Source organism: Convolutriloba macropyga, chromosome 15 (genome assembly GCF_964194025.1).
Source record: "Convolutriloba macropyga chromosome 15, txConMacr16.3, whole genome shotgun sequence".
NCBI lineage: Eukaryota > Metazoa > Xenacoelomorpha > Acoela > Convolutidae > Convolutriloba > Convolutriloba macropyga.
Window position 1 is genome coordinate 12096100 of NC_134482.1, and position 26327 is coordinate 12122426.

A 26327-nucleotide genomic window follows, 5' to 3' on the forward strand; every position below is an offset into this window, starting at 1 on the left:
GTTCAGGAATGCAAATCTTTGCCCCAGTTTCCAGATTTTACATTAAAACAAATAATAATGACACAAATAGCTCCTTTGTTGTGAACTAACATGTTGTTTGTGGTAATTCAGTGCAGCTCTCCTCCCTTGAATGTCTGCGGATTCGCTTCTTCTAGATCTTTCACCCCAAAGAAGCAGCCCACTATCACTGACCAAAGAAAGTCCACTGACTGCTCAGACACTCCCAGTGACTTGCTGTGACTTCCCTTCTCTTGAAAAATTGTTCACTCCCAGCACTCACTGTATTTATTTGTTTTATCTGCAATGTCCTATTGTGTCACTGCCGCTGAACTTGCCTCTTTCAGTCGAATCCTTGAGCCAAGAAAGATATTTGCGTTCACCAAGATAACTTGGTCCCAGAGTCCTTGCTCTGTTTGTTTTTCCCAAACGCAGTGTTTGGTCCCAACGATAACGTTGAACATCATATTTGTTCTCTGACACAATCTCGGTTCTAATGTTTAAACCCTAAATCCTTATGACAATTGGTTACAGATACTGTCTCATAAATAATGAGCCATAAATCGGCTTGTTTAGCTGTCACTTTCAAGTGTTTTTTTTGTTTGCAGCCTTTAAAATGTAATCTTCGAAAGCTTCCGCATTAAAAGTTTCGTGAGCATGTTTGTAGTGTCACTACACTGAAATCATCTTTCGATAGAGACCTGAAATCCCACGTGGTATATGAGATTGAATGTATAGGACGCGGATCCATCTATGTTGGGCAAACAAGCCGGCATGTTACCACAAGGATAACAGAACATCAAAAGAAGGATTCACAGGTGGGTCAACATCTGGTTGAATGTCGTGGTGCCTCGAATTAATTCTGCACGCCTGTCGGACAGTAGAAAAACTAATGATTATCGAAGCTATATATATCAGCAAGCTGAAGCCGGCACTAAACACACGCGATGAATATAGGGGGAGGGAACTCACGCTAAAATATTAGTTCAAATCATAATTTTGACTAGATAAGAATACATAGGGCAAAAAACATTTTGTGCATGAGAAAACGAAATTTGCAAAACCTCCACAAGAGGGATACTTTTGGTTAGGGGAAAATTCGGAATAACCCTAAAAATACAAGAACATGACCAAAATCGAAAAATCCGGAATAGGAATGTTTTTAAATAAATTGATAACAGATGTAAATATGAGTTGTAAATAGGCTAAATATTGTATATAGGGAAAAATTTTCGATTGATTTTGTAGAATAGTTCCTAGAATTGTTTTAATTGTCGTCTCAGACAAATGTAAATACATATTCATTTTATCTTTTAACAATTTGTAAAAGTTTTAACCTGACGATGAACGTTAAGTTCGAAAACGTTTGTTTTAAATATTGGAAGTAATTTTAATTTGACAAATTGGTTTCCTTTACGCTATTTATTTACTTTCCTCTCCACTTGTTAGTTATTTTTGTGACTGGGCCGTCTTTTCACTGTCTGGAGGGGAACAGCTTGGAGTGCAGCATCTGGCTAAGTGCTACTCATCATCCCTTATGTTCCGACCTACATCCATCGTTGCCGGATGGTGTACAGGTCGTTTTTAATTTTGTTAAAAATTGAAAAGTAGATAAAATGAAAAAGAAAAAAAAATTGTTTATTTTATTTTTGGATGCATCATCACAGTTTGTGCTTAAGAAATGAGTTTGATTTATAGTTGGAATCAAAGTTATTAATAGCAGCCGTAAAAGTAAGCTACATTTCAGGAGATATGGCTGAATTTGTAAAGCTGGAGCCAGGACTACCCGAAACATATGGAGAGGAGGATTTCGCATCTATGTTTGGTTTGAATGAGTTTATGGGAAATTGTGATAACGATACTGTGACGTGCAAAAGCCACCAAAGTGGAGGACAGAACTCCAATAGAGGTCAGTCTGTACAAGTCAAGCACGAGGATACCCTGACAAGGCAAAATTTTTCACCTTCAAAGGCGCCATTTTCAGATCAGGGGCCACGATTTCCGGTCAAAATGAACAAAGTTTCCAATCTGAATCAAAAAGCCACCAAACTAAAACAGCAAGCACTTGTGAGAAGCAATTTATCATCTCCGAGCATAAAAAGCAGTCCAGATAGTAGAGATCCTGACATTCTAATCCAGTATTCGTATTTGTGTCCTTATTGCAGCTTTATTTCGGCTCATAAGTCGAGTACCCACCGTCATATAAGCACTGCTCATGCCGCAGTAGAGGGTGTCAATTCGAAAAACATTGGCGAAAAGATGCTTTTTCTATGTCGCTATTGCAATTTCAACTCAAATCACAAAACTTCTGCCAAACGTCATATTAAAACAATACACAAAGAAAAATCGACTGGCGATGATCAGAATCATTATTCAGAACAGCCACGCCCATTAGAAATGACGAGCAGTTTTCAACCGCCTTCAGAATTCAGTAATCTGCCTACACCAGTTAATCATGTTTATAGTTGTACCCCTGGAGTTACGCAAGATATCCGTCTAAACGGAACTTATCACCAGAACAAGCAAGAGCAGTATCCTATGAGCTCAATTGTTATCAATCCGATCGGTCATCCCAAATACCAAATCTAACTTTTAAAAAATCTATATTCCCCCTTATGTTTTGTAGTTTAATTTTGTGTAGTTAGCCATATGTGTGCTTAAAAGACGGAGTTTAGCGTCGCGCATAGTGAAAGGTGTATCATTTCAATTTTTAAAAGCTCTATGAATCATCGTTATGAATTGATTAGATAGCTTAGTATTTAGATTGTATTTTACATACGCTAGACTACTGTTACCTAAGCATAAAAGCTCATTCAAAATTCATTGGTTACAGAATTCAAGTCTTTGTTTTCGTTTTGAAAGAAAGCGACTGCATGCGCTTTTGCGCTGAGAGATTAATTTTATGCATCAATGCAGTAAAATCTCACAAATGAAAGGTTACTATAAATAGAAGTCGGTTAAACAGGAAAACAGCACACACAAAGCCGCTTGCTATGGAAAAATCAGGAATTTGTTTCATCGAGGCAAGATTAATTGAAGAAAATGCTCTCCTTAATGTTTGATCATTGTCTGATCATATATGTGTAATTTTTTTTCAGGAAATTATTTGTTGCAAGCATTTTGAAAATTAATAGCCATGGACGATGATCGAGATTTTGATGAAGAGTTTGAGGATGTCGGAGGAGGCGGGGAGATGATGATGCAATGGGAATGGCCAATGATATATTGGGGGAGGGTGAGGAGGCGACAAGAGGTGCCGAGGAAGGCCAAGGAGACATCGGAGGAGGGGCGGAGACGTTTGCGCTGTTGGGATCTGGGGCTCAAAGTAAGTAGCATGAATAAATGCTATGTAAACGATGAAATGGACGATCCGGGTGGATGTAGTAGCTCCATTTAAAATAGCGACAGAATCTTAAATTAGGGTTTCAAACTAAGGCAGATTAATAGCTGCTATAGTTGAGCGGAGCTATTATTGTTTTTTTTTACAATGCTGGTTTTTTACAATTCAAAGTTTTTGAATTGTATTGGGCGCTGTCTTTTTACGAGCGGAGTAATAATGAAGCGTCTTTTGATCGATATTTGAGATTAAACAGAAAATGCCGAACGTTCTATTACTGAACAAAATTGAAGAACAAGGAGTGTTTTCATTTTTTGGCGCGGTTATGAGAGAGAGAGAGAGAACGAGAAAAGAAGATGTTTAGAAAAGATTAGCTAAGTGAGCAAGTTTTATTCACTGTTGCGGCATTTTCAAAGTAGTTCGTCAGTAGTAGATAATAGTGACTAGGGGAACATACAGGGGGGGGGGGGGGGCACTTGCAAAAGGATTTTCGCCCCAGTGGGATTCGAACCCGGATCTAGTGCGTGGGAAGCCGATCTTGTACCACTGGGCAAAAGGTGTATAAAATCTTTGAGGTTATATTTGTATATCCGTTATGTACGCTTACTTTACATATTAAATGTAGGTACATATGTAGTAAACATGTATATATTCTGGCTTTGAACTACATGGGAGGGTACTTTAGAATTTCAAACTAAAAAATGCCCCCTCATATTTTATTAGCTTCAAAGTGCTTTGCGCCCGATGAGTACATGTAAAGTAAACTAAACCAGCCAATCACATTCGAGCTACAATAGGAAGCCAATTCAGAAAAATTAGTTATTTTACCGTTTTACACGTTTCAAAACACTAGCCTAGTATTGATTTGAAAAATGACAAACCGAGTTGTAAGAGATGAAATTGATGGGGGTATTACAAACTTGGTTTTCGATGATGGAAACCGAGAGAGACCACCTTGGCGGTGCTGTTCCAACACCATAGTCCCTCGATCAGAGATCATATTCTTTGTTCAAGTGAGTATTATAGTGCTCATGATCAGTCTTTGTTTCGCCATGCTATTCTTGATATCAGAAAGTTGTGAGAAGTCAATTTGGATTGCACTGCTTTCGAGTCTAGTTGGTTATATTTTGCCAAATCCCAAACTATGAATAAAGTTATTCTTACAAACGATAGAATCTTCATGGCAGTTGTAGGCCCGAGTGGTTCAGGGAAAACCGACCTAATTTTCAACATGCTGCAAAGTTCATCGTTTTACCCAAGATTTCCCAAAATTTATTACTTCTACAAAGAGTTCCAGGACATTTTTACAGCTATGCAATGTAAAATACCACAAATCGAGTTCATCAAATATTCTGGATTGGATATAACAAAGAAACTTTCGAATTGTCTTCTCGTTTATGATGACTCATGCGGCGAAATATTTAACGACAAAGAGTTCGTAAAAATTGCAACATCGGGAAGACACAGAAAACTCCACGTGATTTATGTCAAACATAACTTATTCCAACAGAGCAAGTGGTCACGAACGATTGATCTCAACACGACTCATATCATTCTGTTTAAATCATTGCGTGACATTCAACAAATAGAATATCTCGGAAAACAGTTGAACTGCCTTCAATTACTCAAGGATGCGTACAAATTAGCGACAGCTCAGCCATATGGACATTTAATTGTTGACCTTGATCCGAAAACAGGTCAAGGCTTACGATTTTCTTAACTTTTTGGTCCCGAACCGTCAGTTTTCTATATTTCTTCGGAGGAAGCCATTATTACACCAATTACGAATGAAAAAGAGACACTTGCTTATGCTGAAGCGCTGGTGCGTCAGCAGTAACCCGAAATCGAGCGGCAAGCGAATTTTCCTAGCCCAAGATATTGATTTCATTTGGTTTCTAAGCAATTGTGTTATGAACGTCCTCTCTGGTGTTGTCTCAATCAACAAAAAAACTGCAAAAATTCGAATCCCAACTGCGACAACTTTCAGAAAAACATTTTAACGCACTACAAAGAAGTAAGCTTTTCCAAACAACGAGAGGGCATTCTCTCATTCGACTAATTGCCAGACCTTGTCTAGAGTATCTGAAGAAAATTGCCAACTGAAGAATTTGTGCTTATTCCCCGCAACATGTTTACAACTGAACAACCTCAGGTTTCGCAAATATTGAAGGACCCAGTTGCACGAAACAAATCAAAACAACTATCGCTTCTGCAGAGAACATTGAAACACGAGCAGCCAGAAGCAGTTATTCATCAGAACACAGAGCAACAGACTGATGACGTCATGGTTTCCGATGAGGAAGAAAAACGGCAAAATATTACAGATAGGTTTAAACAGAAAGAGTTTGATGAAATCAGTCAGAATGTGATTAATGACATAAATTTTCTTGAAAAGGACAAACTTGAAAAATCAAAAATAATTTTGAAGAAGATAAACCAATCGCGTAACATTTCTCTGGACGATGAAGGCGAAATTCTCATCGATGAGAGGAACTCTAACATTCCAGCTTCAACTTTCCTCTACGCATTTCAACAAACATCATCGAAACTTCCGCATAACCATTATGAAGTGCTGAATTATTTGAACCTTGCACCACACCTCACTTGTAATACTTATGCAAAGAAGTTCATAAAAGTTCAGAAAGAGCAAAAATTACGTCAGTTTCTAGATGGAGGAGCCAGTGAACAGAAACCTTCTGTCGAGAGAGCAGAAAAAACAGAGACTGCTAGCTTTGATGAGGAAGGCTTCGCAGACGCAGAGGAAGAAATCAAAACGCCAACAAGCTGGAAAACTCCATTCAGTGGAAATCAAAAAACTAAATAACGTCTACATAAAAGGAAAAGCAGCCTTTGGAAGTGTTACCAACATCAAAAAGGAAAGCGGTCTATCACAGAAAAAAATTGAGAAATTCCTTCAATCGAAAAACTCGTACACCAAATATCGTCAGTTCCGGAAAAATTTTCCACGATTGAAGGTAGTTGCTTACAGAATAAACGAGATCTGGTCCATGGATATTGCCTATATGGACAAAATAGCAAAGCACAATAATGGGGTTAAATATCTATTGGTTGCAGTTGACGTTTTATCACGTTATTTACGTGTTCAACCTCTGAAAACGATGTATGCAAAAGACTGCGTTGAAGCCTTCAAAAAAATGATCAAGACGAAACAACCAGAGAAAGTGTGGACGGACAAAGGCACTGAATTCAAAGGCGAGTTCAAAACTTTCTGTGAAAACAAAAAGATTCATTTGTATACAACCGAAAACGAAACCAAATCGGCGTTCGCGGAAAGAAATATTCGAGCACTTAAAAACATTATATACAGATACTTGGAAGAAAAATGGACTTGGAACTATATAAAGGAGCTTCCCAATTTCGTAAATATCATTAACAGTCGTGTTAACCGCGTCACAAAGTTAGCCCCAAATAAAGTTTTCAAAAAACATGAACCATTTTTAATTTCGATTGCTTTGGACAACAGTAAATATAAACCACGATTCGAAGAGGGGGACCTGGTACGAATAGCGAAACCAGACGATAACTTCAGAAAAGGTTATACTCAGAATTATACAGACGAAGTTTTCACAGTACTACGATTGGCTACAACAAGTCAACCTACCTACAATCTGATTGACGCGAACAACGTTAAAATCCTGGGGAAGTTTTACGAACCGGAATTAGTACAAGTTAATGTGTTAAACATTGAAGAGGAGCAATGATTTCTAACAGCAATGAGTTTACAATTGACTTGTTATCAAATGCATCAATGGACGTTTTCAATGAAAATACTATGGCAGCATTTCGGAACCAATTATCACAACCAATACACTTACAAGGAGAATGGCAAGTAGCATTGACTTCTCTATCTTTTCCATCAAACATCAATAACGTCAACTCTGGAGAAATAGTTGTTTACAAGAATTCAATTACCGATCCAAATGAGTCGAGAAATCGATCAGGACAACTCAGAAAAATTCGGACTGGTATTTACAACAGCTGGGAAGATCTAGTCTCGGAGATTGTTCGCATTGCAAGACTAAAACAGTTCAATCGTAAGTTCGACAAGATAACGCAAAAGCTTGTTAACATTTGGGGAAAATGAAGGATTGTCATTTCAAGACAATGAAATTCCCAGCATTCTTGGTTTCAAGGGGACCCCGGACCCTGCACACAATGGTTTTGTTCACATTGGTTACAAGCCAAACTTGGAAAATGGGGCTCCGAACTCTCCTAACAGACATTTTGGTATTTTCCCCGTTGATATAACATGTGGCTCACAGCTTATTTTTGTCTACATCGACATTATTGAATATCAACATGTCGGTGACTCGCGGGCACCCATTCTCAAAATCATTGAGTCGGAAAGACGTCTAAGAAACGGCAGCCTCAACACAGTAGCACCTGTTCACCATAAAACCTTCACAAACTTGGATTACAAGCGTTTACTTTCAAACAATATCCAGAACATCAAAGTCGAGCTGAGAAACGAGACCGGGAAACTCCTATCTTTCACCGGAATCGGTAAAGTTGTCGTTAGTCTTTTAAATTTCAGAGAATAAGCTAACTGATGGAAGCCTACTATAGTAATCAAGCATCCAATTCAATGCCCCATTTCTCAGGACATTACAGACAAAGAGGAAGTGGATTCGGCGCATTAGCTGCTGGTATTGGACGTGTGGCATTACCCTTAGCTAGGCGAGTTATTTGGCCAACAGCGAAAAAAATCGGAAGAGAATTGCTAGTGCAAGGTGCACCAGAGTTATTAGAATTTGCAACAAAGAAGAAATCAGCGAAGCAAGCTCTGAAAAGTACAGTTAAAAAAACAGCAAAAAAACAAATTGGAGGGTCACTTCAACGTGGTCAGAAAGCAGTCTATCGCAAAAGGTCAACCTCGAAGAAAACATATAAAAGGTCTCTACCAAAGAACAGGATCATTTCTCAAAAAGCAAACCCACAAAGGAGTCGATCGGCTTTCTTCTCTAAAGTGAAAAATGCGTACTAACTTTGTTATTCCCACAGAGGCTACACACAGCTCACTCGACTTGATCGAAAAACCTCCTCTGCTGGTTACATTTGATCAATCGTTCGAGCAAAAAACTGGACCACTTTACTCACCCACTGGATCTTCGTTAGAGTTTGAAATAGTCGGCGACAGAAATAATTTCATCGACCTGCAGAAAATTTATCTGGAAATCAAATTTCGCGTTGTTCAAAGTAATGGAAACGATTTACGCTTCACCACGGGAGATGCCAACAATAGTGACACACCACATTTGGTCAAGAACACCTTACATTCGCTTTTTACTGATTGCTCAGTGTCAGCAAACGGTATTAAAAATTTCTTCCGCCAATGGTCACTACGCACACAAGAGTTTCATTGAAACAGAATTTTCTCATGGATCGGATGCGAAAAAAACCTGGCTGAAATGTCAGGGATACGAATATGAAGCAGACCCAACAGGTGTCCCAGCCGCTACGATCACAGCTCGACAATTAACTGTGAGAAGATCAGCCCAAATCACAATGTATGGAAAAATTGCTACGGATTTCTTTTCATGCGAGAAGCATCTAGCGATTGGAGTAACTTTGCGAATTTCTTTCCGACGATCACAGGGTGATTTTACGATTGTAAGTGAAGACGGCTAAACACTATAAAATCAAAATTGATGAAGCAAATTTGTTCGTGCGAAAAATGACGGTCTCGGATAATGTGGTGGGCGCAATCGAGAAAACACTTCTCAAGACGCCTGTATTGTATCGCTATAATGAAGTTATTTCAAAAGCTTTTCTAACAACAGCTGGGCAGCAGAGCTGGAAGCAAGAGGACATTTTCACTAAAGAACCCATTCGGAGATTGATAGTTGCCATGTGCCGCAGTGATGCGTTCATCGGTACCAATACGCGAAACCCATTTTCATATAGGAAGTTTGACTTGAATGAGATAATAATTTACCGTAATGGGTTCGCCACCGCTGGCCCGCCGATGTCAACAACTGATAATAAACGACTATACTACAACTCAATGGCTGCACTAGCTTATGTAGAAAATGGTCACGGAATATCGCTCACTGACTTTCCCGAACACTATATAATGCTATTTGACCTTACCAGCACACAAGAGGCTACACTTGATTTCGTCCATCCTGAGTTAACAAACTCATCATTATCAGTGGAACTTAAATTCGGAGCAGCTTTACCAAACAACATTGAAATATTATTCTTGGGAGAAAAATGTTCAACAGTATACATCGATTCTGCGAGAAACGTTTCCAAAAACGCACTTCCTATGAGCTAATGGATGAAGATCAGATATTCAAGTTGATTCTACAATGCAAGCACCTAATGTTTAAATTTAACGGTGTTTATGCAGCTGACAATTTCCCCTTGAACATGCCAACCAATTCATTTACCATCGTTAATGCATCGCCAGCATCTTCACCTGGATCTCATTGGGTTGTGCTTGCAAAGAGATATGAGTACCCAAACATTTACTTCGCCGACCCGCTAGCATTACCCATTTATTCATATAAACACATAACAGACCGATTTCGACAAAGCACTACTGATAGCATAATAGTGGACCTTATGAAAGACCGACGTGACTCAAACAAACCCCTGCAAAGTGCAAACTCTCAAATGTGTGGACTTTACTGTATTTATATTGCTCATTATGTTCTCAATGATAATTTTCCATTCATTCCCGATATAAATGAAGTTCAGCTTTTGTCATTTGTTAAAAATGTGGAGTGAATATTCTAGAAGTTTCTTTATTTTGTCAGATCAACTGACTCATCAGATCAAGCAATACATTTGAGAACTTTTGAACTAAACTCAGGCCCTGGATTAATAGACGGAAAGCTGGGTAGACATTTTACAGCTTGTAAACAAATTCAAATTTTGTCTAGACAATGGAATGTTAGGTATGTAAATAACTAAGATTACAACATCATGACGTTAACTCGGCTAGACATGAACAAACAAACAGATTTTTTGCATCTGATTGGTTGAATAAATCTCTGAGAAGTTGGTCCCGGGGACTTGAAAACTAATCATTGCTTTCTGCCTTACATCTTGAAATCAGTTCACGAAATATTCAGTTTTGTTTACAGAATTCGGATTTTCTCAAAATTGACGTAATCGGAGCAACATTCCCGTGTTTTCGAAATGCCACAAGTCAAGTTTGATATTTGCCAGCAACTGCTTGCTGATAAAAGGGGCCTCAGGCGTCACCGAAAAAGCATCCACAAGATCTATCCGCAGGCTAATTCATTCGAATGTAATGAGTGTGGTTTCTCGACAAAAAGTCTCTACGAACTAACAGGACATATGACAGTACAACACGATGCGCCCAATCCCCGCTACTGTCTATATTGCAACAAATGCTTCCCTCGCGATGTTGATTATTTAGAGCACATGAACGGTGTTCATAGTCTGCCAGCATGGAATATTGACTCGGAAAACCTTCAACAATCGGGTATTTTGCCAACAGAACGAGCTTTTGGGGGCGCTCTAAAAACGTACGAAATTGCAGTCGGGGCGAGTGATCTAGATCTACTTCATGTCATGCATATAAAACGACAAGAAATCGAAAACATTGTTCGATTGAGCGTTCAACAGCATTCGCAAAAAGTTCACTTTAGCTCAAAAATAGAGTTAAAAAAGCCTCCAAAACATGACAATGAATTTTCATCAAGTCAGCCAGATCGCATCTCTGTGTACGTAAATTCAAAAATGGAACGCGTTGATTTTGGAGGTCTCCCAGACAAAAGCTTCCATGCCATGGTTGAACAGATGCTTCTGGCGTTGAACAACTTCGCCTCCCACGGTAGCGGTTGGGCCCTCGATCAGATTGACAACATAGAAGTACGATTGGTAAAAAACAAACCAATGAGCGCATCTTCATATCTAGCGCTTCCCGGAAAACTCTCTCATACGTCAGCTTTGCTCAATATACGAAACAGAGAGGATGAAAATTGTTTCCTGTACTGCTATACCGCAGCATATCATTTGAAATTTGGGCCACGACTGGTTCCTGATGGCGCTTCATCACGCAGGATAACCAGCCCCGCTACATACGGAACAGGGAATCCATTTGCGAAACAAGCAAATGGTGAGTTCAATATGCCAATGGGTTTTCATCAAATGGCAAGATTCGAGGAACTCAATGATGTCTGTGTCAACGTTTTTCGGTAAGAAAAATTCTAACTTTCAGACCTTAAGCCCCCCCGCAAAATTTAAAAGAATCCAAAACAAAGAATCTTCAAAAATATGATAACACAAAAACCTAATTTTTAGGTACGCTGAGAGCGGGTTAACACCATTCAGAGTATCGAAAAAGACAAACTGTGACTTTATTTTGGATCTATTGCTGCGAAGTGATGGTCAAATGCATCACTACGTTTTGATTCGAAATTTGTACAGTCTTATACATAGGGTCCGCGAGCGAATACCAAGGAGTGAAAACTATCTTTGTCGAAACTGCTTTCACGTTTCTACCTCAAAACTACGTTACAATAAACATATTGGCTTCTGCCAACAAAACAAACCAGCAGTTGTTAGAATGCCACAGAAAACTTCATTCGTTTACAAAAAAATCCAGTCTCGATGGTTTGCTCCAATAGTTGGGTTTTTCGACCTGGAATCAATCATTGAATCAGTCTCTGGCTGTAGAAACAATCCGCAAAAAGCAGAAACAAGAATTATAGAGCTTCACAAGCCATGCAGCTACGCAATGCTTTTTGTTGGGCAGGATGAGGTCGAGCCCTTTCATTTTGAATGTGAGAGCGGTGCTGGCATTATGTCCAAGTTTGTGGAGTCTCTCGAGCGAATTGCAAAGAAAGTACATAATGCCAAACAACGAAACCTATATTTTAACGGTGAGCCGCCATATTCAAAAGAAGATGCAGAAGAATGTTGGATATGTGAAGAAGCGCTGGGAAACACAACAGAAAATCGAACTGTTTTAGATCACTGTCACTTTACGGGTCAATTTCTAGGATGGGCACACAACAGTTGTAATATCAATCGAAAGTTCTTAAACTACACCCCGCTATTTGCTCACAACCTTTCGAATTACGATCTACATCACGTTATTCTTGCCCTACAAGGAAGCAACATGAGCAATACAATCTCAATCATACCCAGTACAGACGAAAAATTCATAGCCGTTGAAATTGGTGTTCTGGTCAAAATGCGCCCGGACAAAAATGGAGTTGAAAAACCAGTGTATGAGCATATACGACTATTGGACTCGTTTCGATTCATGTCGTCATCACTAGATACCTTAGCCAACAATTTACCAGCAGATGAGTTCTCCCTGCTCGAAAACTACAAAGATTGGCCAGAATCATCTGTTCAAATGCTAAAACAAAAGGGTTTCTTCCCTTACAACTATATTGACAGCTTTCCAAAACTCAGAGAAACTGAACTACCATCGAGAGAAAAGTGGACTAACAGCCTTCAACAGTATCAAGTTAGTGTAACTGAGGATGAGTACGAGCACGCTCTTAGAGTTTTCCAGGCGTTCAAGTGCAAAACAATCGGAGAGTATTACAACCTCTATTTGAAAACTGATGTTTTCCTTCTTGCTGCTATCGTACTTTGCTTCCGCAAAGTATGCTACCAAACTTATGGACTTGACTGCTGTCAATACTACACAGCTTCAAATCTTTCGGGGGACGCTATGCTAAAAATTTGTAAAGCACCCCTTGAACTTCTCACAGACAGGGAACAGTTAGATATGGTCGAGGGGTTGATCAGGGGCGGAGTGAGTTCTATCTACAACAAGAGAATCTCGGTTGCCAACAACAAATATCTCCCGAATTTCAATCCGAAAGAGCCTTCAACATTTATAGTCATGATTGACGCGAACAATCTCTATGGTGGCATAATGGAAAAATTCTCATTACCTCTCAACGATTTTGAGTTCACAGACCAACAATGGGACTCTGATCTTGAGCCACAATTCATTCAGAAAGTATTGGAGACTCCTGACGACAGTGATGTTGGATACATTTTGGAAGTGGACTTGTCATACCCAGACGCACTTCATGACCTTCATTCTGATTTCCCCCTCGCTCCAGTGAAGCAGCAGGTTGAACCGTGCTGGTTAGGCGATTATCACGAAGAACTCTTAACTAATATGCAGATGAATGCCCAACCCTCGAGTAATAAGCTCATTCAAACTCTATTCCCCAAGAAGAACTATATTCTACATTACCAGACACTAAAACTATATGTTCAGTTAAGTATGAAAGATGAAAGACTGCATCGTGCTATAGCGTTTAACCAATCAAAGTGGTTGGCACCATATGTTCAACTCAACACGCAAAAACGAAAGGAGGCAAAAAACAAATTTGAGGAAAATTTTTATAAATTGATGGTCAACAGCGTCTTCGGAAAAACATGTGAGGGGAAGAGGAATCGAATCAAGGTGAAATTATTCCGTAGTGAAGATGAGGCTCTCAAGTGGACTTGCACTCCACAGCCTTAACCAAACTGAAATTCTGTGGGATAAACCAACCATCGTTGGTGCATGTATTCTGGATCTCTCCAAGAAGTTCATGTTTGACTTTCACTACAATACTATGAAAAAGCATTTCAACTGTAAACTGTTATACTCAGACACAGACTCATTCGTTTACGAGATCAGATCTAATGACTTTTACGCCGAAATGAGACGAAAAACTGCTCTTAAAGATCTCTTCGACTTCTCCAACTTCCCCAGCGACCATGAGCTCCATGACCGTAGTAATGCCCGGGTTACACTAAAGTTCAAGGATGAGATGGGTGGTAAACTGATCTCGGAGTTTGTGGGCCTCAAACCAAAGCTATATTCAATCAAACTTGCGGATGGTGAGTATACTTTTAAATTTTTCTTTGGGAACAGGAAAACATTAATTCCTATAACGTGTAAAAGACAGAGCAAGACTGGTGAAAGCGTAAAAGTTTTAGAAATGTCTAAGAGGCTCAAAAACAAAAGTAGAATTTTTAGGATCTGCTAAGCAGTCAGCCAAAGGTGTCACGAAGGATGCTCGCAGTAAGATGACTCATGAAATGTACAAGCAAGTGCTCAACGGTGGAGAGACAGTGAGACTAGTCAACACAAGAATTGCTTCTAGCAAACATCAGTTGATGACAGTTGTTTGTAACAAAAAATCGCTCTCTGGATATGACGATAAACGCTATATTTTGGACGATATGATCACTACACTACCGTACGGCCATCACGCTCTGCGAGAGGAAATGTTCATGCGGAAAATTCTTTGTGATCCTGACTGGAGTTCAAGCGATGATGAGACTAACGTTCACTTTGCCGAATCAACTATGGAGCAGAGTCCGCCGATTACTCAACACACACAGCTTCCAGAATTCTGGTCACCACCTGATCCAGGTTTTAAACAGCGTGAGTACAGTGAGGATGAGGATGATATTGTCAATTTTACAAACCTTACTCAACAAGAGAGTGAAGGAGAGCTTGAAAGATGTTCTTTCATAGACGACCAGGCCATTGAATCAGGTTCCTCGCCTAGTCTTCTCGACCTAAGACCAGATTCCCCCATTCATCTTTCTATGGATACTTCAGCACAAAAGCAATTCACACACCGACCCGGACCATCAAAATGTAAAAAAAAGTGTGTAAAACGAACGCTCGAGCTGATATCAGACGATGAATCTGTCAATATAGAAAGAATAAAGAAATGGAGAGTAGTGAAAATAGACTCAGATAGTGAAGAAAACTAAATTTGTAAAACTTACAGCTTACGTTTTGTGATTTTTTTTTGTCTCTGCTTTAATTCTATAAAGTATTTACCGTTTGGTGGAATGAAGAAAACTTTTCAACTAGAGTCATAAAACAGTTCATATTGTAAGTCTTTAAAGCTCCCACATAAGCAGTTGATCAATTTATATCTAAGTCATTTTTGTCCTCAGTACCTTCAATCCATAGTATAAGTATTTTAAAGCCTCCCATATAAGCAGTTGATCAATTAATATCTAAGTCATTTTCATCCTCAGTACCTTCAATCCATAGTATAAGTCTTTTAAAGCCTCCCATATAAGCAGTTGATCAATTAATATCTAAGTCATTTTTGTCCTCAGTACCTTCAATCCATAGTATAAGTCTTTTAAAAGCTCCCATACTAGTAGCTGATCAATTTATATCTAAGTCATTTTTATCCTCAGTACCTTCAATCCATAGTATAAGTCTTTTAAAAGCTCCCATACTAGTAGCTGATCAATTAATAACTAAGTTTTTTTAAACCTCAGTACCTTCAATCCATAGTATAAGTCTTTTAAAAGCTCCCCCATAAGCAGTTGATCAATTAATAACAAAGTCATTTTTGTCCTCAGTACCTTCAATCCATAGTATAAGTCTTTTAAAAGCTCCCATATAAGCAGTTGATCAATTTATATCTAAGTCATTTTCATCCTCAGTACCTTCAATCCATAGTATAAGTCTTTTAAAGCCCCCCATATAAGCAGTTGATCAATTTATATCTAAGTCATTTTCATCCTCAGTACCTTCAATCCATAATATAAGTCTTTTAAAGCCTCCCATATAAGCAGTTGATCAATTAGTATCTCAGTCATTTTTGTCCTCAGTACCTTCAATCCATAGTATAATTCTTTTAAAGCCTCCCATATATGCAGTTGATCAATTAATATCTAAGTCATTTTCATCCTCAGTACCTTCAATCCATAGTATAAGTCTTTTAAAGCCCCCCATATAAACAGTTGATCAATTAATATCTAAGTCATTTTTGTCCTCAGTACCTTCAATCCATAGTATAAGTCTTTTAAAGCCTCCCATATAAGCAGTTGATCAATTAATATCTAAGTCATTTTTGTCCTCAGTACCTTCAATCCATAGTATAAGTCTTTTAAAGCCTCCCATATAAGCAGTTGATCAATTAATATCTAAGTCATTTTTGTCCTCAGTACCTTCAATCCATAGTATAAGTCTTTTAAAGCCTCCCTTATAAGAGGTTGATCAATTAATAACAAAGTCATTTTTGTCCTCAGTACCTTCAATCCATAGTATAAGTCTTTTAAAGCCCCCCATATAAGCAGTTGATCAATTTTTATCTAAGTCATTTTTGTCCTCTCAGTACCTTCAATCCATAATATAAGTCTTTTAAAGCCTCCCATATAAGCAGTTGATCAATTAATATCTAAGTCAGTTTTGCCTCAGTACCTTCAATCCATAGTATAAGTCTTTTAAAGCCTCCCATATAAGCAGTTGATCAATTAATATCTAAGTCATTTTTGTCCTCAGTACCTTCAATCCATAGTATAAGTCTTTTAAAGCCCCCCATATAAGCAGTTGATCAATTTTTATCTAAGTCATTTTTGTCCTCTCAGTACCTTCAATCCATAGTATAAGTCTTTTAAAGCCTCCCATATAAGCAGTTGATCAATTTTTATCTAAGTCATTTTTGTCCTCTCAGTACCTTCAATCTATAGTATAAGTCTTTTAAAGCCTCCCATATAAGCAGTTGATCAATTAATATCTAAGTCATTTTTGTCCTCAGTACCTTCAATCCATAGTATAAGTCTTTTAAAGCCCCCATATAAGCAGTTGGTCAATTAATATCTAAGTCATTTTTGTCCTCAGTACCTTCAATCCATAGTATAAGTCTTTTAAAGCCTCCCATATAAGCAGTTGATCAATTAATATCTAAGTCATTTTTGTCCTCAGTACCTTCAATCCATAGTATAAGTCTTTTAAAAGCTCCCCCATAAGCAGTTGATCAATTAATAACAAAGTCATTTTTGTCCTCAGTACCTTCAATCCATAGTATAAGTCTTTTAAAGCCCCCCATATAAGCAGTTGATCAATTAATATCTAAGTCATTTTTGTCCTCAGTACCTTCAATCCATAGTATAAGTCTTTTAAAGCCCCCCATATAAGCAGTTCATCAATTTATATCTAAGTCATTTTCATCCTCAGTACCTTCAATCCTTAATATAAGTCTTTTAAAGCCTCCCATATAAGCAGTTGATCAATTAATATCTAAGTCATTTTTGTCCTCGGTACCTTCAATCCATAGTGTAAGTGTTTAAAATGCTTCCTCGCTATCATATGAAAATGCTAAAAGAGTGTCTTTTTGTTCGCGATCAAAACTCCTCTTTGTCAAGAAAAAATTAGGGACATGTTCATAGTTACCTCCGTAGATCATCTGTGTCGATTGTAGCAATCTGTCATAATCTACCCTACAACTGATCTAAGTGTCTAAGTGAACTCAGTGAGTGTTTGTGAATTGTGGTGCGTGTTAAAAGTTTGTGAACTGGTGCCGTCTAATTTTCGCAATAGGGTTTCTCTAAACCAGCAAGGTCCGCTTCTCAATCATCGGGGTTGCCAAAGTTAAGAAGGCAAGGAGTTTACTGGCGTCAAGCGAGTACAGTTCCTGCTACTCTTCAGACTGTTTATCTCAAGACTTGGTACTCCAGACAAGACATGAAAATTAATTCCCAATATATATAGAATTTATCAACAAACAAAATATAAATGTGAGCAACATCTGAAGCTGTTGATGAAATGTCACGAGACTAAGATGAGAGTTTTGAAATAAAAAAAACCCAAAAACTGGTCAACGAGATGTAAAACTTAAAAGGACTAACTGAACTATTCCTTTTCTGCGGTCGGCTTCCAACCCGCTCTCCTCGTTGCTCTCCACCTTGCTCACGGCTTTGCACTCCCTTTTGCTCTCCACATCACTTTGTTCGGCCAAAAAAATGTCACCAATACCCTTGATATGTACAAGTTAAAACTCGCTTAGGTAACCCCAAGGTAGCTGAGGATCCAATACACAAGTTATTTTTCACCAATACTCTTGATATGTACAAGTTAAAACTCGCTTAGGTAACCAGCAGCTAGCTTAGGATCCAATACACAAGTTATTTTTCACCAATACCCTTGATATGTACAAGTCAAAACTCGCTTAGGTAACCCCAAGGTAGCTTAGGATCCAATACACAAGTTATTTTTCACTAATACTCTTGATATGTACAAGTTAAAACTCGCTTAGGTAACCCCAAGGTAGCTTAGGATCCAATACACAAGTTATTTTTCACTAATACTCTTGATATGTACAAGTTAAAACTCGCTTAGGTAACCCCAAGGTAGCTTAGGATCCAATACACAAGTTATTTTTCACTAATACTCTTTATATGTACAAGTTAAAACTCGCTTAGGTAACCAGCAGATAGCTTAGGATCCAATACACAAGTTATTTTTCACCAATACTCTTGATATGTACATGTTAAAACCCCTTAGGTATCCAGCAGGTAGCTTAGGATCCAATACACAAGTTATTTTTCACTAATACTCTTGATATGTACAAGTTAAAACCCCTTAGGTATCCAGCAGGTAGCTTAGGATCTAATACACAAGTTATTTTTCATGAATACTCTTGATATGTACAAGTTAAAACTCGCTTAGGTAGCCCTTAGGTAGCTTAGGATCCAAAACACAATTTATTTTTCAAAACACAAGTTATAAACAGGAATCATGTTCACTTTTTTAAATAATTTGTTACAAGGTTTTTAGCAAATGTTTTCGAGACTCTGGGCCTTTGGATTTTCTTGAACCTCTTGAATTTTTCTTTTCTTGTAGGCTTTGCTTGTGGTAAGACTGGCAGAACAGTGTTTTGCTCGAACCCAGCGGTTGCAACATTTTCTGTTGCACTAAGTATAGGTCTCTGGATGTCCGCTTCTATGGTTTGACTTTGTTCGTATGCCTCTGAGTCTGAATCTGTTATTTCAATGACGTTGCGTGGTTCGTTAGCTTCTGAATCTGAGTCTGTAATTTCAGTGACGTTGCGTTGTTCGTCAGCTTCTGAATCTGAGTCTAGTATCTCAATGATGTTGCATTGTTTGTCTTCTTCTGAGTCCGAGTCTATTATAACAACTGGTCATGACGGGCCTGCATAATTGCCAAAAGTTGTTGTGTTAACCTGTTCAAGATTTCTCGTCACTGCTGCTTGCACTTTGTTATGCGATTTTTCGTAACTGTTCCCCGATAATGAGCTCATTCGTAATTGATAATTTAATTTACTTAGGTTGTCTGTTAATACATATAACTATTCACGACTCGCATTTGGCTAAGACTTTGATTGCTTATGTAAAACCCGCATAATTGTTCGCTCGTATATGTTTATGAAGCCAGTTTTTTGGGGGGGGGGGTTTGAGGGGAACAGATACCATTATTCTCCTGATCTTCAAGACTTGAATCTGAATCCAAACTCAACGGCGCAGATCGAACCAGAACAGCACAGAAAGCACACCTGCACGGGCTACTCCGGGGGTAGAGACATTGTCGGCAAGAACACATGTCCATTGCTCCCACCCTTATACACTCTTGAGCCATAACTTAAACAGAAACATATAATACTAATTTACACGTCCTACTTTCGTAGCTGGTTGCCAACTTAATACCTAAAATCCAACATTTTTTCAATATCACTGCCTATTTCACTTAAATATTTTTGAATTGTTAATTTTTTCCATCATTGTTAAAGATAGAAAAGGCCTTTGCGTAAACCATGAAGAGTCGCTAGGTAAAAAGAAATACTCATTTTGCACTCACCTGACAAGATTGGTTGGTTGGCTTCCTGTGATCAGTTGCTTCGAGATTCAAATAAGAGATTTATAAACCAGCAGAAAATGGAGAAAATTTACTGGAGAGAAATTCCAACAATGAAAGAATAATAGAGTTGAAATGAGGGCTAAAACAATCAGTAATAATTTAGGCACATCACGTTAATACCGTCTAGACAGTTTCATTGCTCATGTTATTCGACTTCACTAGACGTCTTGAAAAGCCGAAACCTAGAGCCTCGGTTTGCGCGAATAAGCAGAGTCTATACACATTTCATTGCTCATGTTATTCGACTTTACTAGACGTCTTGAAAAGCCGAAACCCTGAGCCTCAGTTTGCGAGTATATACAGAGGCAACAGAAATGCTAGACGGTTTGCAGTTTCCTTGAGGCTGCGTAGTGATTGGTTGGTGTAGAATACTTTAAATGCACTCATCGCGCGCAAAGGACTAATATAGGCTTGATTAATGCATAAGTAACTAAGCTTACATAACTTAGCTGGAATATATACAAATAAAACTTTAAAGATTTTATACACCTTTTGTCCAATGGTACAAGATCCGCTTCCCACGCACTAGATCCGGGTTCGAATCCCACTGGGGCGAAAATCCTTTTGCAAGTGCCCCCCCCCCTGTATGTTCCCCTAGTCACTATTATCTACTACTTTCGTCATTTTTCTTACCGGCTTATTTCTAGGTATCAGTCTTCAATATATTTGCTATTGAATGGTAACACTCGACTCAACAAGACTTGCCGATGGTTTTATCTCTTAAAACGTAATATCTCAAAAATCGCAAGCTGGAACACTAAACTGAACACCTATACTGGCTACGTTGTACCTGTCGTAGCCTACGCATCCTGAGTTTGGTACGCCAGTAAGGGAGATATAAAAGCGCTAGAAAGGCTACCAAGAAAAGCTACCTTGTGGATTATGAACTACCCATCAGACAAGACATACAAAGAGAAGCTTGAACGCCTCAAGCTACTACCGTTGTCATTCTACTTCGAGTTACATTACCTTCTCTTCCTCCTCTATATACTCGTGAACAAATCCGACAACTTTTCTGTATAAATACTAGGGATTGTAACAAAGACGAGACAAGGCACAAGAAACGAGTTCGTAGTTAAAAACGAAGACTAAAGAAAGCAGATTGCAACTTCTTTGACCGCACACTACATTTGTTGAACATCTTGCGGCGTGCTCTACTATCCAAAGCTGACATTATCAACAGGAAAACTCACCGATATATATTGGTAAATGTTACAGTACAATGAACATGATTCCTGCTCATTGCGCATTTTATGTCTCTGTGGAAACTGCAGCCCAATTCAAACTTTAATCATGCTAAAACTTATGGGGCGAGTAACATAAATTTAAACTTATGGGGCGAGTAACCCGTGGATTTGTACCCAGAAGCCAGAACTACTACTGCTATATATTTTGACCAATTTCGGCTGCAAAAATTTTCTCATTTTTAACTGTGAACTGTTTTTCAATCGTTATTATTAGGCGAATGTTTGCTGTTTTCTGTATCCAAATGGAATTGATTTGGGAGAGGACTAATTTGTATCGAAATTGATTGGGGTTCAATCGTTTTTCAAATTTCTGTAAACTTGTTGTTTTGATTTGTAATGTGCAGAAGAATTAAACACAAATATATTTGGATTCGTTATTGTCGTCCTACTGATGACCTTTATTTTTTAATGTAGATTCTGATGCACATCTTATTCTCGCCATTATATAGAAGCTCCAAAAACTGGTCACTGATTTTAATTCTAGCTTTGGAATCGGCCATTTTTCGTGACTTCTAACTCATAAAGAATTTTACTCTTATTGTTTTTTTGTTTCTTAGTGATACTAAGAAAACTGTTTGTTATGGAAAAGAGTCATTCCTTGGACCAGGTATTTTTTCGTATATGCCATGCTTTATTGAGACATCTGGTCAGAGAATGACCAGCTTTTTTGCTATAAAATATAGCAAGAAGCCCAAAATTTGTGCAGTGGTAAAATTTGTTCAGAAAGCTGAAAGTTTTGGCCGTTAAAACTAATAAAAATAAACATTATTGTTCCATGTCTATTTTTTTTATCGTTCTGCTGAATTTTCGAAGCTCAGGATTTGTCTGGAAAACGTTAAACTTTATCGAAATCACTTCTGTTTTTAGGGTCCAGAGTTTGAGTTAGTTTTTTTTTATCGTGGATCGATAGTTCGCCTCGCGGATAAGATGTGATGCATCATGTGAAACTGTACATCACTAACCTATATTACGATTCTTTAAATAAGTGTTCTGAAAAAGCTGGACAAAATAATTGAATTTTCAATATTTTCTGATAACAGTGCTGACATCTTTCAGCTTATTTCTGTTGTGGCTTGAATTCTTCTCTGCCATGAACAGACATAAACCCGTTGTCTTGTGCCTTTTCAGGTTGGTTGGTATAATATAACAGCTTTTAGTAAAGATGTTTCAACGTCTGATTTTAGTCAGTGTAACGTAAAAGAAAATCGCTAACGTAAAATAAAAAATTAAAAACGATTCTGAGCAGCTTCCGGTTTGTGTTAGCAGCCTTAACACTGCTTGAATGAGATTGCAAAACAGGGAATATTTGCTCCCGAGATCTGATCAATTCAAGGAACTTTTTTTATAAAAGCAAAAAAGTTCAAAAGCATGTTTTTAAATTTGCATCTGATCTTTAAGCCTGTTTTCTGGCATTATGTTAATTTGAAGTCATATCTTATCGTATTGCCTGAAACTGTGTTGGTAACACTCTAGTTTTGAAACTGAATTTCCAAGATGACTGTTATCCAATTAACGTTCTGGCTTTCATTGGGTTTTTGATGCGATTATTACCAATAATTTTGGTGAGAGAAAATTTTTTACGAAATTATTTGGGACATCCATTGGATGGTCAGCTGTGGACTTCAATCTAGGTAAGGTCAGTGAGGGAAAGATATTAAAATAATTTTTGCCTGAGAGAAGCATGGGACGTCGGAAATAGTTATTGCGGTCCTTGCTTCTTTGAGGTCTGTTTTTTTAAATGTGGTCTTCAAAGTATTCGCAGCTTTTTTTTAGTTATCTACTTATAGTTTTGAATGGTGAACTGTGCATCTAAACTGCTGGGAGAACAAATGCTGTGATTGGCTTTTGAAGTTTTGGATTCCAGTGGTGAGCTTTTTTTGGCGTTACATTTTCTCAGTTATCGGCCCTAATACCTCACTTTTGAATGTTTTTCGCTCGACGTAGTGGGTTCATGAATTGCACTCAAACGATGTTCATAGCAATTATTTGAGTTAACGGGATAAACTGGTTAAACCAAATGGTTTAGTCGGTTTGATGCGCTCGGAGCTCTGGTGGACTCTAAGTATACGCTCCAGCAAAAATGCTGAGGATGTATAATTTCGTGATTTAGAAGTCAATTTTGGCAAGTTTGGAACCCCTCTTCAAATTTTCGCGACCATAACACACCCAGTCAAGCTGTTTTATTACTGAAGCTACTTTCTACCTAACAAAACGCCTGTCGTTTGAGGCCAATTTGCCTCAAACGAGCAAGTTTGTTCATGGCTTGAATTTGACTCCGTTTGTTTCGAACATTTACCTCTGTTTTTGATTGTCGAATTCTGTTTTCGAACATCGGATTTTAACTGTAGCTTAGTTTGTAATGTAATACCTAGTTTTTAATACTCTAGGTGAAGAGGTCATTTTGAGTTTTTTTGATCCTATATAAGTCACCACTACTTATCTTAACTAAAGACCCCCAACTACCTGCACCCCCATCTACACCCTCCTATCTGCCCTCACCTATCTACCCTACCTACCCACACCCCTGAACTAAAAATTGTGTCAGCACTTTCAAGAACTTTTTTAGTGTGTTTTATTGGCTACGGTTGTTTGAGTCCCGCATCTATTTTGGTTCTGATGTTCTGATTTTGGTACGCTAAGGTTTGAGATGGTAATTCATGAAGCTTCCAGTTTTTTCCGGTATTGTACTGGCTATGGTTTTTTTTAGCTAACACAAGTTTGTTCATGACTTGAACTTCCGACTTTTGTTTTTGAACATTGAATTCTGTTTTAGAATGTTGGCTTCTGTTTTCGAACATTGGACTTTAGCAGTAGCTTATAAACTAATACATAGCGATAAGCTACTGATGGTAATGTTCAAGGTCGAAAGCTCATTCTGAGAAATATTCTTTAAGTTTTCTATCCCATTTACAAAACCCGCTACCTACACCCAACCTGTATACCCCTCCTCCCAACTACCCCCATCCGCCTACTCAGACACCTAAACTAAAATCTGGGTCCTCATTTTTTATAACCATGTCTACTGTTTCACTGGGCTATTAATTTCTTCATTTTTTATTTTCTTTGGTATTTCTTATTTTAGATATGATTAGGTTAATTATATTGCACGACTCTTCGAGTTGTTTCCGGTATTCTGCCGGTTATATTTTTTGTTCTTTGACTTCTGGGTAATATTAACTGCTCTCATTCAGAATTTTGAGCAGTTGAAGTCTGCGGCAGTTTACTATCTCTTGAAGCCCCTTTGTGTCCCCACTGAAACGAACTACAATTGATCTCCAGCCCTCTGTTTGAAAGCAATTTGTGTTTATTTTGTTATTTTTTAGGTTTAGCAGTTCCGAAAGAAAAACGAATTACAACACCCTTTATGACAAAATACGAGCGAGCCAGGATATTGGGTACTAGGGCATTGCAAATTAGTATGTGTGCGCCCGTCATGGTCGAGTTAGAAGGTGAAACAGATCCACTGCAAATTGCATTAAAAGAGCTAAAGGTTCGTCAAGTTACTCTATCTCATTTTTTCCCCTTTGTTGACTTCTTTTCTAGTACTACCCATTGGCAACTGATGTTAGCCTATTTTTGTGTCAATTTTAATTGGAGCTGGTGTTGAATCGTTATCGACACAAAAAACTTTCTTTTGCACCCACAACGAGTAGTTTTTGTCAAAAAAAAAATAGGCACCTGATAGAAAAAAATCGGCAATTATTTGGAGAAAATGCGTCTCATTTGATTCGTATTGAATTACTTAAAGAACTGGGAACTCCAGTCTTTAAATATAAGAGTGGAAAAATATGGAGTTTTAGCCATTTACAATTCAAAGAGTTTGAATTGTATTAGGGCGCTGTATTTTTTAACAATTCAAAGAATTTGAATTGTTTTGGGGCGCTGTCTTTTTTAAAAGATTTGTTCTCACATTTTCAGAATTTTTGAAGTCAAATTGGAGTAGTGATTTCGGTCACGCCGAAACAGGAAGTGAAGCGAAAAAGCGAGTGGTTTTGCGGCGTGAATTTTGCTCTAAGTTCAAAGTTGTGTGAGAAAACGGCGTTTGAATAAAAATTCTCTTTCTCGATATTGGTTTTTTGTTCACATGCGGCAATTTCACTTTGATTTTGTTTACTGTTTTTTCGATTTTTTGGATTGGATTTTTTTCTAAAGCGTTTTTCCAATTCTTTCATAGGTCATTCTAGGCCTAGTTTTTTGTTTTAACAAATTTTCCGTTGCTCGCTAGTGGTTTTTTTGTTCACATGCGGCATTTTGACATTGATTTTCTGTTTTTTTTTAAAAATTTTTTAACTGATTTTATTAGAAATGGTTTTCCCAATTCACTCATAGTTCGTTCTAGGTCTAGTTTTTTGCGTAGTCAATAAAAATTCTTGGAATTGTACGTCAGGAATTGTCCTTCTATGTTTTTTTTTAATTCGTTGTCTCCATCGATGATTCTTACGACCTGACTTTTTGGAATTGACTTTTTCAATGATTTCAGTGACTTGTAATGCTTTGCAGTTGAATTTTGAGTGCGTTACTTCATTTCTGCTTTTAGGTCAATTGCATGACTTACCACACTAAGAAATGACTTCTGAACTCCCTCATGGAACTTTAGATTTTAGTCTGCATCTAAGTAGTGCCAAACTTATATCCCTTGATTCTTGAGTATTAGTCTTGAGTTTTTGATTTTTAATATCATTTTTGAAAAAGTTAGGGCTTTTCCTTATAGACCGTATAGTCCGAATCTATCCGAAAAAGTCGAGTGGTCTTTTAAAGGACTGGTGGTCGATCTGTCTATCTTGTTTCTTTAGTTATTTCAATTCATAGAAGGGCACAATCGTCTATTGTGGCTATTTTCCGGCAATCTGCCGGCTATGTTATTCTTTATCAGCCAAGACGGTTAAAGACAGTACTGAAGGTTTTTGTTTCTCTTCTGCTGAAAGTGTTGCCGTCTTTCTTCATTTATAAGGGCTTGGCTTTGAAGAAAGTGAATGTTTTCTAAACAACCTTATTAATGGTTTTCGGTATGGTCACCCAGGTGATCAGAGAAATTCCCAAATTTGGATAATGAAGTTCATCCAGTACATTTTTTAATGCTTTCAAATACATCATA

At 37.9% G+C, this 26327-nt stretch overlaps 1 protein-coding gene across 3 annotated transcripts in view; it reads left to right on the forward strand.

Annotated features, from left to right (window-relative positions):
• The first annotated feature begins 701 nt into the window (after positions 1-701).
• Positions 702-26327, forward strand: part of LOC142354714 (DNA-directed RNA polymerases I, II, and III subunit RPABC2-like) — a 28060-nt gene continuing 2434 nt past the window's right edge. Inside the window, exons 1-3 of one of the 3 annotated variants that reach the window (XM_075407088.1) lie at positions 1297-1574; positions 1745-3322; positions 24556-24722. In XM_075407088.1, the coding sequence (XP_075263203.1) occupies positions 3202-3322; positions 24556-24722 (288 nt within the window). In that variant the 5' untranslated portion in view covers positions 1297-1574; positions 1745-3201. Of the gene's footprint in view, positions 816-1296; positions 1575-1744; positions 3323-24555; positions 24723-26327 lie in introns of those variants that run through there. The other 2 variants (XM_075407086.1, XM_075407087.1) reach the window with 2 other exon arrangements.